Here is a 12,360-nt window from a genome sequence, read left to right on the forward strand (position 1 = left end):
GTTAATTGATACAGTTTCTTCATAGCATCAGTGGTCTTTACAATTTGGCATGCTTTTGCAGTGGCTTGTACCAATTGTTCCTTTCCATGTTTAGTGCTTCCTTCAGGAGCTCTTGTAAGGCAGGCCTGGTGGTGACAAAATCTCTTAGCATTTCCTTGTCTGTAATGGATTTTATTTCTCCTTCACTTATGAAGCTTAGTTTGTCTGGATACGAAATTCTGGGTTGAAAATTCTTTTCCTTAAGAATGTTGAATATTGGCCCCCACTCTCTTCTGGCTTGTAGGGTTTCTGCTGAGAGACCAGCTGAAAGTCGGCTTCCCTTTGTGTGTAACCCGACCTTCATGGCTGCACTTAACATTTACTCCTTCATTTCAACCTTGGTGAATTTGACAATTATGTTTCTTGGGTTTGCTCTTCTCAAGGAGTATCTTTGTGGTGTTCTTTATATTTCCTGAATTTGAATTTGGCATGCCTTGCTAGGTTGGGGAAGTTCTCCTGGATAATATCCTGAAGAGTATTCTCCAACTCAGTTTCATTCTCCCTGTCACTTTCAGGTACACCAATCAAACATAGATTTGGTCTTTTCACATAGTCCCATATTTCTTGGAGGCTTTTTTTGTTTCTTTTTAATTTTCTCTAATCTTGTCATCTCACTTTATTTAATTAATTTGATCTTCAATCACTGATATCCTTTCTTGCTCTTGATCGAATCGCCTACTGAAGCTTGTGCATGTGTCATGAAGTTCTAGTGCCATGGTTTTCAGTTCCATCAGGTCCTTTAAGGTCTTCTCTACACTGTTTATTCTAGTTAGCCATTCTTCTAACTTTTTTTCAAGGCTTTTAGCTTCCTTGTGATGGGTTTGAACATGCTCCTTTAGCTCAGAGAATTTTGTTATTACCAACCTTCTGAAGCCGCCTTCTGTCAACTCATCAAATTCATTCTCCATTCAGCTTTGTTCCGTTTCTGGTGAGCAGCTGCAATCCTTTGGTGGAGGACAGGCACTCTGGTTTTTAGAATTTTCAGATTTTCTGCTCTGTTTTCTTCTCATCTTTGTGGTTTTATCTACCTTTGTTCTGTGATGTTCGTGACCTACAGGTGAGGTATTGGTGTGGATGTCCTTTTTGTTGATGTTGATGCTATTCCTTTCTGTTTGTTAGTTTTTCTTCTAACATTCAGGTCCCTCAGCTGCAGGTCTGTTGGAGTTTGCTGGAGGTCCACTCCAGACCCTGTTTGCCTGGGCATCACCAGCAGAAGCTGCTGAACAGCAAATATTGCTGCCTGATCCTTCCTCTGGAAGCTTCTGCATGAGGTGTCTGTCAGCCCCTACTGGGAGGTGTCTCCCAGTTAGACTACAAGGGTGTCAGGGACCCACTTGAGGAGGCAGTCTGTCCATTCTCAGAGCTCAAATGCCATGCTGGGAGAACCACTTCTCTCTTCAGAGCTGTCAGACAGGGACACTTAAGTCTGCAGAAGTTGTCCACTGTCTTTTGTTCAGCTATGCCCTGCCCTCAGAGATGGAGTCTATAGAGGCAGTAAGCCTTGCTGAGCTGCGGTGGGCTCTACCCAGTTCAAGCTTTCTGGCCACTTTGTTTACCTTGAAGCCTCAGCAATGGCAGATGCCAGATGCCCCTCCCCCCACCAGGCTGCAGCCTCACAGGTGGATCTCAGACTGCCATGCTCACAGTGAGTCATGCTTCATGGGTGTGGGACCCAGCAAGGCAGGCACAGGAGAGAATCTCCTGGTCTGCCGGTTGGTAAGACTGTGGGAAAAGCACAGTATTTGGGTCGGACTGTACCGATTTTCCAGGTACAGTCTGTCATGGCTTCCCGTGGCTAGGAAAAAGAAATCCCCTGATCCCTTGTGCTTCCTGGGTGAGGTGATGCCCTGCCCTGCTTTGGCTCACCCTCCGTGGGCTGCACACACCGTCTAACCAGTCCCAATGTGATGAACCAGGTACCTCAGTTGGAAATACAGAAATCACCCATCTTCTGTGTCGATCATGCTGGGAGCTGCAGACTAGAGCTGTTCCTATTCAGTCATCTTGGCCATTCAGTAAAGTTATTTAATTTAAAACATTATCTGAGACAATGTTATTTCTACTTCTGGGTGTATAAAAAAATTTTTTTTAATGAAATGATGATGATAGCTGATGAGATCTAAAAAATAAAAGGTTAATAACACATCCAAAGATTTTTTGAGAATCAAATTGGTCTGTGGGAATGACTGTTTTAGGGAATTTTGGTCATGAATAGAAACTGAAGGATTACATATAAAGAAACCTTTGAAATTTGTATTTATTTGTAGACTTTAAGCAAACAGAGCCAAATCAGATCCTGTCAAAAGTTACTGATTGTGATTTACAATGAAATGAGATCTACCTATATACATCATCGTGTTCTTAGAATATAATGTACATTGTGAATAACTAGATATAGTTTATGACTGAATACAAACCCAATCTTTAAACTTGCAAATATATATAATACCTACATAAATCAAAAGTTTCAAGGTACACTGGTAGTAAAGATTAAATGCACTGTTTTAAAATGGTCTATTTTAAAACTACTGACTTACATAACTTTGGCTATTAATCAAAATATAACTTTGGGGATATTGAGGAAATGGTCGAGATGACATTTTCAAATAAGAAGTAGTGGGAATTAAGAAACCTTGATGTGAGCACTGCTTCATAGTGTAAAACTGACAAAATAATTGTTAAGTAAAAAAGTATATCTTTGAAATTGAAGATGACTAGATATGTGAATGCTGTAATGCTGTTAACAATACATAAAGAAGGTTAAAATATATTCTATTACATGTATTCTATGTATTCTATTACAGTGGTTCTATTACATTAAAGGTGTCTCAGAAAACTCTGCTATAATGTTCAAGTCCAATAAATTAACAAGTGACTTCTTTGCCTGGTAAGCTATTTGTTAACATTTTGCTAGCTGTCAAAAGGACTGACAGATTATGCAGCTTAATTTAAATTTTAATAAAAATGCAAAGATCATTCAAAATAAACACATATAATTATGCACTGTGAAAAGCAGTATTGAATACTTCAGAAGAACAACACAAGAAAATTAATTTCACCCTACTGGTTTTTATGCACCTACAAGTCTCAGACTGCAATGTCACAGATGATCTCAACTCAAGCAGGATTATTGAAAAGCCGAATGAGTTGAGGTGGTAACTTGACTGCCTCTTCCCCTTGCTAATAACTTTGCCTATTAACTTGGGACTGTGAAATGATTTAAATAGTATGGCCTCCACGAACTGATGATCAGTTATTAAATAAAAATGTTCTGCCCTACATGGTAACATTAGTTCCCAAGAAAATGACTTTTTTGACCCCAAATATGGCATCTGGTATCCAATCTAAAAAAGTTTACTGAGTTAATTCTACTTTTGTCTTAAACTATTAACATGATCAATAAATACGTATTGTTTAGTTCCCAAAAGAAAGTGTTTTGTTTTGTTTCACGTTTGAAGTATTAAAAGATCATTTAACTTACTTTTGAACTTTTTCATTGGTTACTTGGGAGGCCTCTATGGCATGTTGAAGTTGTAATTCCATATTTGCTCGCTCTGTCAGAGCTTGTTGCAGTTGAGTAGCCAGTTCCTCATTTTGTTGTTGAGTGATGGAAACAATGTTCTCTCTGTTTTTTAAAGCTTCTTCATATGTACTCAGGGTATAGTTAAACTGATCCTTCAGATTTTCTTCTTGAGATAAAGATTTGTGTAAACTGAGAAAATATTAAAAAATAATTTAAAGATAAGTAATGTAGACTGAGTGATCTATGATCTATTTAACAAAAACCTCCATTTAGAATCTCTAATTCTAAAAATCAATAAATACTTAAATGAGCAAATGAAAATAATTTTTATGTCACAACATTAAAATTGATAATTTTTCTGCTTCTAGGCTGAAAGATACTCAGACAAATGACTATGCTACCAAAGCATACAAAAAGATGCTGCAAGATGTTAATTTAATTATATCAGTGTAAATATTACATTCAATTTTCTTTAAAAGGAATTGAGAACTGGAAAATAAAGTATCTCTAGGCAAATAAAAGAATATAATAAGCTGAAAGAAGTGAGAAGAGAATGGGCATTGGTTTAGGAGATTGAGGGTCTATTCTTCCAAGCACTTAATGAGAATGGATGAGGTTTATGCAAATACTGACCAGCCTTCTACACAGCATTTTCTACTTGTCACAGTTGAGATATAAATGAATTTAAAATCACTGGTCAGATTGCACAGAAATAATATGTATTCATATATATGTGTGTATATATATATTTTTTTGGTTAATGAATCTTATAACAAATACATCTACTCATTAAATCATACAGAGAAATAGCATATAAATTAAGACTAAATGAATGCAGAAGAAAATGCAGACAAATAGAATCCTAAAATGCTAAAGGTCAAATCTTTGATATGTCATTACCACCTACCACCTGAGGTTATTCTGAAATGGCACCAAGCACCTTACTCAATTAAATAAAGACATTTTGAAAATATAAATATTTAATAAGAGAAATTTAAAATCCACACAGGAGATGTTCTTTTTTTATTAAATATCATTTCAGTATATGCATACAAAGGAAATGTCGATTGGAGACATTTGAAGTAAAACAACTTAACTATATAATATAGATTGATAATGTGAAGGAAAGCAATATCATTATTAAACCTGCAAAAAGCTAGTCAGTGAACTTTGGCATTGTCCTAATACCTCATCTGATACTTTCTTTAAAACTGTTCAAACTAATTATACATTTCCTTTTTTAGTTTAAGTTACCTATAAGCCTATACAGTATGCTTATTTTGGAAAAGGCGTCCCATAGAACTAGGATGGACATGAAACAAGGAAGTCAGCATACCAGATGAAATCATTTCAGGATTCAAATTCCTTCCTAAGAATACAGACTGTTACTAAGCCCTGGTCAATTGGTTACTACATAGAAAATTAGAATGGTGTGTAGTGCTACATTTGTGGAGTGCAAAAAATATATTTTTTCATGGTTTTCACATTGTTATTAATCTAACTAACCCTACTTTATTTCTTCTCAGTTTTTTCTACCAACCCATGTGCCTAAGGACTGTCTCTTGCCCATTTTCCTATTTTTTCTGTGTCCTCTCACTTTCTGCATCTCATCTGTTCCAATTTCCAATTTTCTTTAGCTCACCCTCTGTATCTCCTTGAAAGACGCAAGAAAGAAAGAAACTAAAAAGAAACAAACTAAAAGCTAAACCTTAACAAAGGTACTTGCTTATGTTCTTTATACTTAAAACATTATTAGTTATATTTCGATTTGTTAACTACATTTTAAATTACACAAGGTGCATATATACGAAGTATTCAGCTTGAAAAAATGTGAAGAACAAAATACAGAACAAACGCAGAAATCTAGAAGACCCCCAGTGTTCCCTCCCATTTTTCCCCTCCCCAAAAGGTAAGTACTACTCCAACCTTTATCAAAATGTAAATTGCCTATTTTTAAACTTTTTGTCTGGCTTATTTTCCTCAACAATTGGTATGTGAAGTTCACCTTGCTGTTGCATATAATTCATTGCTTTTTATTGCTATAAAATATTCTGTTATATACATATGCCATAACTTATTTAACTATTCCACTGTTGTTGCTATGAATATTCTTGTACATGTCTTTTGATGGACCTAGGTATTCATGTCTAAAGTAGAATTTCTCCAAGGGTATGCATTATTTTCAGATTTAGTACACTGATAATAGATGCTGATTTAGATTTAGATGCTGCTAATAGTCTTCCAAATTAGTCGTACCAATTTATACTCCCATCAGCAAAATATGAGTTTCAATTGCTTTATATCCTCCCTCAGAATGACATTGGCAAGTGCTTTTAACTTTAGTTATTGTAATATGGATGCAGTGATGTTTCATTCTATTCATATCATCTTATATACGTGTATGTTGATTGATTGATTGAGACAAGGTCTCACTGTTTCCCAGGCTGACCTTGAACTCCTGGGCTCAAACAATCCTCCTGCCTCAGCCTCTTGAGTAGCCTGGACTATGGGCATATGCTACCATGCCTGACTCTTAATGCTGTCTTTTGATGAAGGTAAGTCCTCAATTTAAATAAAGTTCAATTTATCATTGTTTCTTTAATGGCAATGGTTTTTGTAAACTGTTTAAAAAATCTTAGCCTACTCCATTCCCTTATATTTTAACTTTACGTATATGGCCTAATTTAAAACTCAGTGAGACAGCTTAGTTTGGGAATTCTGCATTTGTCTAGCATGTCTAAAGCAGTAACCAGTATACTGTAACCAGTTAGAATCAATGATTAAGTTTTAAAAATCTCACCATTATTAAAATTATGAGCATCTTGATTTAATTTCCTAATCACTCCTCACTTCCTAGTCTTTCATCATTTAATTTTTAGGGGGCAAATTTATACCTGATATTGATTTTTCTCTCAGATGGACATGTTTGGATTGTACCCGCAAGTTCAAAAGCTTCTTAGCATTCAAAATGTTGTCTTGGAAACCTGTTAATTACCACCAAGACTTTCCCAAACAAGGGACATGATCTTTTTAAAAAGATGGAAGTAGATAATGTCACTTAAAATCCTGCAATAGCATTTTCTTGCATTTTTAGAGAAAACAGTATCTAAAAATAAATGCTATATGTTAACTCACTAAATGTCACAACTTGCATGAGAAGTCCTATTAATATTCCTTTTTTGGGGGGTGTGAGCAAGATGGCCGAATAGGAACAGCTCCAGCCTCCAGCTCCCAGTGCAAGTGACACGAGACGGGTGATTTCTGCATTTTCAACTGAGGTACCGGGTTCATCTCACTGGGGAGTGCCAGACAATCGGTGCTGGTCAGCTAATGCAGCCTGACCAGCCAGAGCTGAAGCAAGGCGAGGCATGGCTTCACCTAGGAAGTGCAAGGGGGAATGGAATCCCTTTAGAAACTGAGACACACAACACCTGGAAAATCGGGTAACTCCCACCCTAATACTGTGTTTTACCAAGGGTCTCAGCAAACGGCACACCAGGAGATTATATTCCACACCTGGCCAGGAGGATCTCACACCCAGGGAGCCTCCCTCATTGCTAGCACAGCAGTCTGAGATCTAACTGCAAGGCAGCAGCCAGGCTGGGGGTGGGGCACCCGCCATTGCTGAGATTTAAGTAGGTAAACAAAGCCTCCAGGAAGCTCGAACTGGGTGGAGCCCACCACAGCTCAAGGAGGCCTGCCTGTCTCTGTAGACTCCACCTCTGGGGACAGGGCATAGCAAAAAAAAAAAAAAAAAAAAAAAAAAAAAGGAAGCAGCAGAAACCTCTGCAGATGTTCATGACCCTGTCTGACAGCTTTGAAGAGAGCAGTGGATCGCCCAGCCCGGAGGCTGAGATCTGAGAATGGACAGTCTGCTTGCTCAAGTGGGTCCCTGACCCCTGAGTAGCCTAACTGGGAGACATCCCCGACTAGGTGCAGACCGACACCACACACCTCACACGGCGGGGTACACCCCTGAGACGAAGCTTCCAGAGCAAGAATCAGACAGCAGCACTCGCTGTTCAGCAATATTCTATCTTCTGCAGCCTCCGCTGCTGATACCCAGGCAAACAGGGTCTGGAGTGGACCTCAAGCAATCTCCAACAGACCTACGGCTGAGGGTCCTGACTGTTAGAAGGAAAACTAACAAACAGAAAGGACACCCACACCAAAACCCCATCAGTTCATCACCAGTATCAAAGACAAAAAGCAGATAAAATCACATAGATGGGGAAAAAGCAGGGCAGAAAAGCCGGAAATTCAAAACATTCAAAAAATCAGAGCGCATCTCCCCCTCCAAAGGAACACAGCTCATCGCCAGCAACGGATCAAAGCTGGACGGAGAATGACTTTGCCAAGTTGAGAGAAGAAGGCTTCAGTCGATCGAACTTCTCAGAGCTAAAGGAGGAACTATGTACCCAGCACAAAGAAACTAAAAAACTTGAAAAAAGAATAGAAGAATGGATAACTAGAATAATCAATGCAGAGAAGGCCACAAACGAACTGACAGAGATAAAAACTATGACATGAGAAGTATGTGACAAATGCACAAGCTTCAGTAACCGATTCGATCAACTGGAAGAAAGAGTATTGAAGATCAAATGAATGAAATGAAGCAAGAAGAGAAGTGTAGAGAAAAAAGAGTAAAAAGAAATGAACAAAGACTCCAAGAAATGTGGGATTATGTGAAAAGACCAAATCTACATCTGATTGGTGTGCCTGAAAGTGACGGGGAAAATGGAACCAAGTTGGAAAACACTCTTCAGGATATCATCCAGGAGAACTTCCCCAACCGAGTAAGGCAGGCCAATATTCAAATTCAGGAAATACAGAGAATGCCACAAAGATACTCCTTGAGAAGAGCAACTCCAAGACATGTAATTGTCAGATTCACCAAAGTTGAAATGAAGGAAAAAATGTTAAGGGCAGCCAGACAGAAAGGTCGGGTTACCTACAAAGGGAAGCCCATCAGACTGACAGCAGATCTCTCAGCAGAAACTCTCCAAGCCAGAAGAGAGTGGGGGCCAATATTAAACATTCTTTTTTTTTTTTTTTAATCATTTATTTATGTTTTCTTTTTTTTTTTTTTTATTATACTTTAAGTTCTAGGGTACATGTGCATAACGTGCAGGTTTGTTACATATGTATACTTGTGCCATGTTGGTGTGCTGCACCCATCAACTCGTCAGCACCCATCAAGTCATCATTTATATCATGTATAACTCCCCAATGCAATTCCTCCCCCCTCTCCCCTCCCCATGATAGGCCCCGGTGTGTGATGTTCCCCTTCCCGAGTCCAAGTTTCCTCATTGTTCAGTTCCCACCTATGAGTGAGAACATGCGGTGTTTGGTTTTCTCTTCTTGTGATAGTTTGCTAAGAATGATGGTTTCCAGCTGCATCCATGTCCCTATAAAGGACGCAAACTCATCCTTTTTTATGGCTGCATAGTATTCCATGGTGTATATGTGCCACATTTTCTTAATCCAGTCTGTCACAGATGGACATTTGGGTTGATTCCAAATCTTTGCTATTGTGAATAGTGCCGCAATAAACATACGTGTGCATGTGTCTTTGTAGTAGATTTTTTGCAATCTACTCATCTGACAAAGGGCTAATATCCAGAATCTACAAAGAACTCAAACAAATTTACAAGAAAAAAACAAACGACTCCATCAAAAAGTGGGCAAAGGATATGAACAGACATTTCTCAAAAGAAGACACTCATACAGCCAACAGGCACATGAAAAAATGCTCGTCATCACCGGCCATCAAAGAAATGCAAATCAAAACCACAATGAGATACTATCTCACACCAGTTAGAATGGCAATCATTAAGAAGTCAGGAAACAACAGGTGTTGGAGAGGATGTGGAGAAATAGGAACACTTTTACACTGTTGGTGGGATTGTAAACTGGTTCAACTATTGTGGAAAACAGTATGGCGATTCCTCAAGGATCTAGAACTAGAAATACCATATGACCCAGCCATTCTATTACTGGGTATATACCCAAAGGATTATAAATCATGCTGCTATAAAGACACATGCACACGTATGTTTATTGCGGCACTATTCACAATAGCAAAGACTTGGAATCAACCCAAATGTCATCTGTGACAGACTGGATTAAGAAAATGTGGCACATATACACCATGGAATACTATGTAGCCATAAAAAAGGATGAGTTAGTGTCCTTTGTAGGGACATGGATGCAGCTGGAAACCATCATTCTCAGCAAACTATCGCAAGAACAGAAAACCAAACACCGTATGTTCTCACTCATAGGTGGGAATTGAACAATGAGATCACTCAGACTCTAGAAGGGGAACATCACACACTGGGGCCTATTATGGGTAGGGGGTAGGGGGGAGGAGTGGCATTGGGAATTATACCTGATGTAAATGACGAGTTGATGGGTGCTGACGAGTTGATGGGTGCAGCACACCAACATGGCACAAGTATACATATGTAACAAACCTGGACGTTGTACACATGTACCCTAGAACATAAAGTATAATAAAAATAGTAGTAATAATACTAATAATATTCCTTTTTTACTGATAAAAAATGGAATCAAAGAGAGATAAGTAATTTAGTACATGTAACAGGGCCAGAATTTGAACCCACAGTCTTTATCTCTGCACTGGAAACCTCTTCCATACTTGCTGTGGTCTATAAAGTCCTGCATCACTGACCTCTCTACCTCCTTCCTCACCTTTTAGCTGGGCATTCAGATTCTCAAGCATGTCAAGCTTTTTCTGCTGAAGGTATTTGTTTGGAATGCCTTTCCATCCATGCTTCTACTTGACAACGTCCTACTCATCCAGTAGGACAAAGCAAATATATAATTTTCTTAGATACACCTAGGTGGGTCTTCAGTCTAAATCTTGATTTTCCTCTTTGTTAGTCTGTCTCATAGATCGTACTCTTCCTTCTCAGAACTTATAATTTGTATTTTTTTTTCCATTTCATCTTGTGGTTTTCTTCCCAGTTCTAACATATTAATACTTCATTTATATATAGTAATTTTATTTTATGGAAAGAATACATTCCTTAAGAACTTAAGTAAATCAAAACATCTATAATTCTAAGGAAATTTTCCAATACAAATAAAGATGAAGCAGGAGAGCTATATTCCAAGCTATAAATCTGTAACCATTGAAGCACAATTTCTGCTTTAGTACTTCTTCCTCAGAATGGTCTTCCCTAAATTGACAACAGGGCCCCCTTGTTTAGCTTTCTTCACAAAGACATATTACATTTACCCTCTTTCCAAAGTTACTAATTTTCAGGTGCATTTTCAGCATAGTAGTAGTATTATAACTCAATGGCACTTAAGTTGTATATTAACATATTTTAAGTTACAGTAAGCATAAATGATGAAATAACAGCTGAAGAGTCACTGAATCACTCTCAGAAATTCTAAAGTATGTAATCAATAGTGCAGCTTACACAATATCCACATAGGATGGTAACTATTTCTGTTAACCAGGAAGTTAATGAGGTAATAAGCAAAGTTTAAAATCACTCTTCAAGTTTTAAAATTATATAATTCTTTATAAATTTAATTTTTATAATTTAGTGTAGAAAGTAAAACTTTAAAAATATTTTTACTTACTAATATTTGATATGATCATATTTCTAATTCACATCAAATAAGCCTGCACATTGTCTCCTATGTTCCTCACCACATTAAGTCCAATGGCAGGCCAAGGTAGAAAATGTCCTTAATGTGTATTACTCCAGTGAGTACCATGTAATAGATTTCCCTTCTGAAGTGGTTTCTGTCTTGGTTTCGATGTTCCCTGGTCTATTACTTTGTCTATGCCCTGACTATTTTCCTGGTCCCTGACTCTCTATGCCACCCCAGCTAAATATAACTTGCAATTATCAGGTTTATGAGCCACTTATATGTTTTGCTTACAGATATTTATATTATCTTCAACTTGTCTGCCTACCTGCTCATTGAACTCTCTCTTAATTGTAATGTTACACATGGATTCAGCCTTTTTTTGCAATTAGTACTTTTCCATTTATACCAAGTTTTGATGCTACTTTTCCTGACTTCCTCTCTTGTCTCCATGATCAGGTATTGGCCAAGTCCTTACAGGAGATCATTTTACTCATCATCCTACAACATGCACTTATTATTCTGTTTATGCCTCATTTATTTTACAGTAATTGCTCAATCATTAGTGTGTTGTATATATGCTATTTATTTTAATTGGATATATAATTTTGGATTAAAATTTAGAGATGAGGTACAACAATATAGATCAGTAGGTCTTAACCAGGAGTAATTTTGTTCCTCAGACGACATTCTGCAACATCTGAAGACATTTTTGTCACAACTAGTGGGGGTGGTGGGGAGGGTGAGATGGTACTAGCATTTAGTAAATAGAAGCTAGAGATGCTGCTAAACAGAGGATAGATGCCTACAACAGATATTAATTTCCTCAACTCCAAAATCATGAGAAAAATATCATGGAATCATATGAGAATGAAATGAGGTGATCTACATGTGTCAAAATAACTGGCACAATATCTGCCAGAGAATAAGCATTCATATCTATATAATTGTTTAAAGGAATTACTTATATCTAATTAACTTTGTACAAAATGTTACACAATACTCAAGTATTTTATAAACATTTTACTGAGAAAAACAACTGCCTGTCCCTACAGGTTTTTCATGAATTGGGAGAAGGAAACTAGTTTGCTTAACCTTTGTTCACTTACTGATAACATTCTTAAATCATTCTTTTCTAAAAAATGGGCAGGTTTGGCTTGTTTTACTGA

The 12,360-nt window shown here is 37.5% G+C and overlaps 1 protein-coding gene across 4 annotated transcripts in view; it reads right to left on the reverse strand.

The window, feature by feature from the left end:
* The window catches only part of MIPOL1 (mirror-image polydactyly 1), a 384,987-nt gene that overhangs the window by 60,208 nt on the left and 312,419 nt on the right, over positions 1-12,360 (reverse strand). For all 4 annotated transcript variants that reach the window (XM_030931752.1, XM_010361991.2, XM_030931753.1 and 1 more), the window contains one exon: positions 3,521-3,751. In XM_030931752.1, coding sequence (XP_030787612.1) covers positions 3,521-3,751 — 231 coding nt within the window. The remainder of the gene's footprint in view (positions 1-3,520; positions 3,752-12,360) is intronic.

Source organism: Rhinopithecus roxellana, chromosome 5 (assembly GCF_007565055.1).
Source record: "Rhinopithecus roxellana isolate Shanxi Qingling chromosome 5, ASM756505v1, whole genome shotgun sequence".
Lineage (NCBI taxonomy): Eukaryota > Metazoa > Chordata > Mammalia > Primates > Cercopithecidae > Rhinopithecus > Rhinopithecus roxellana.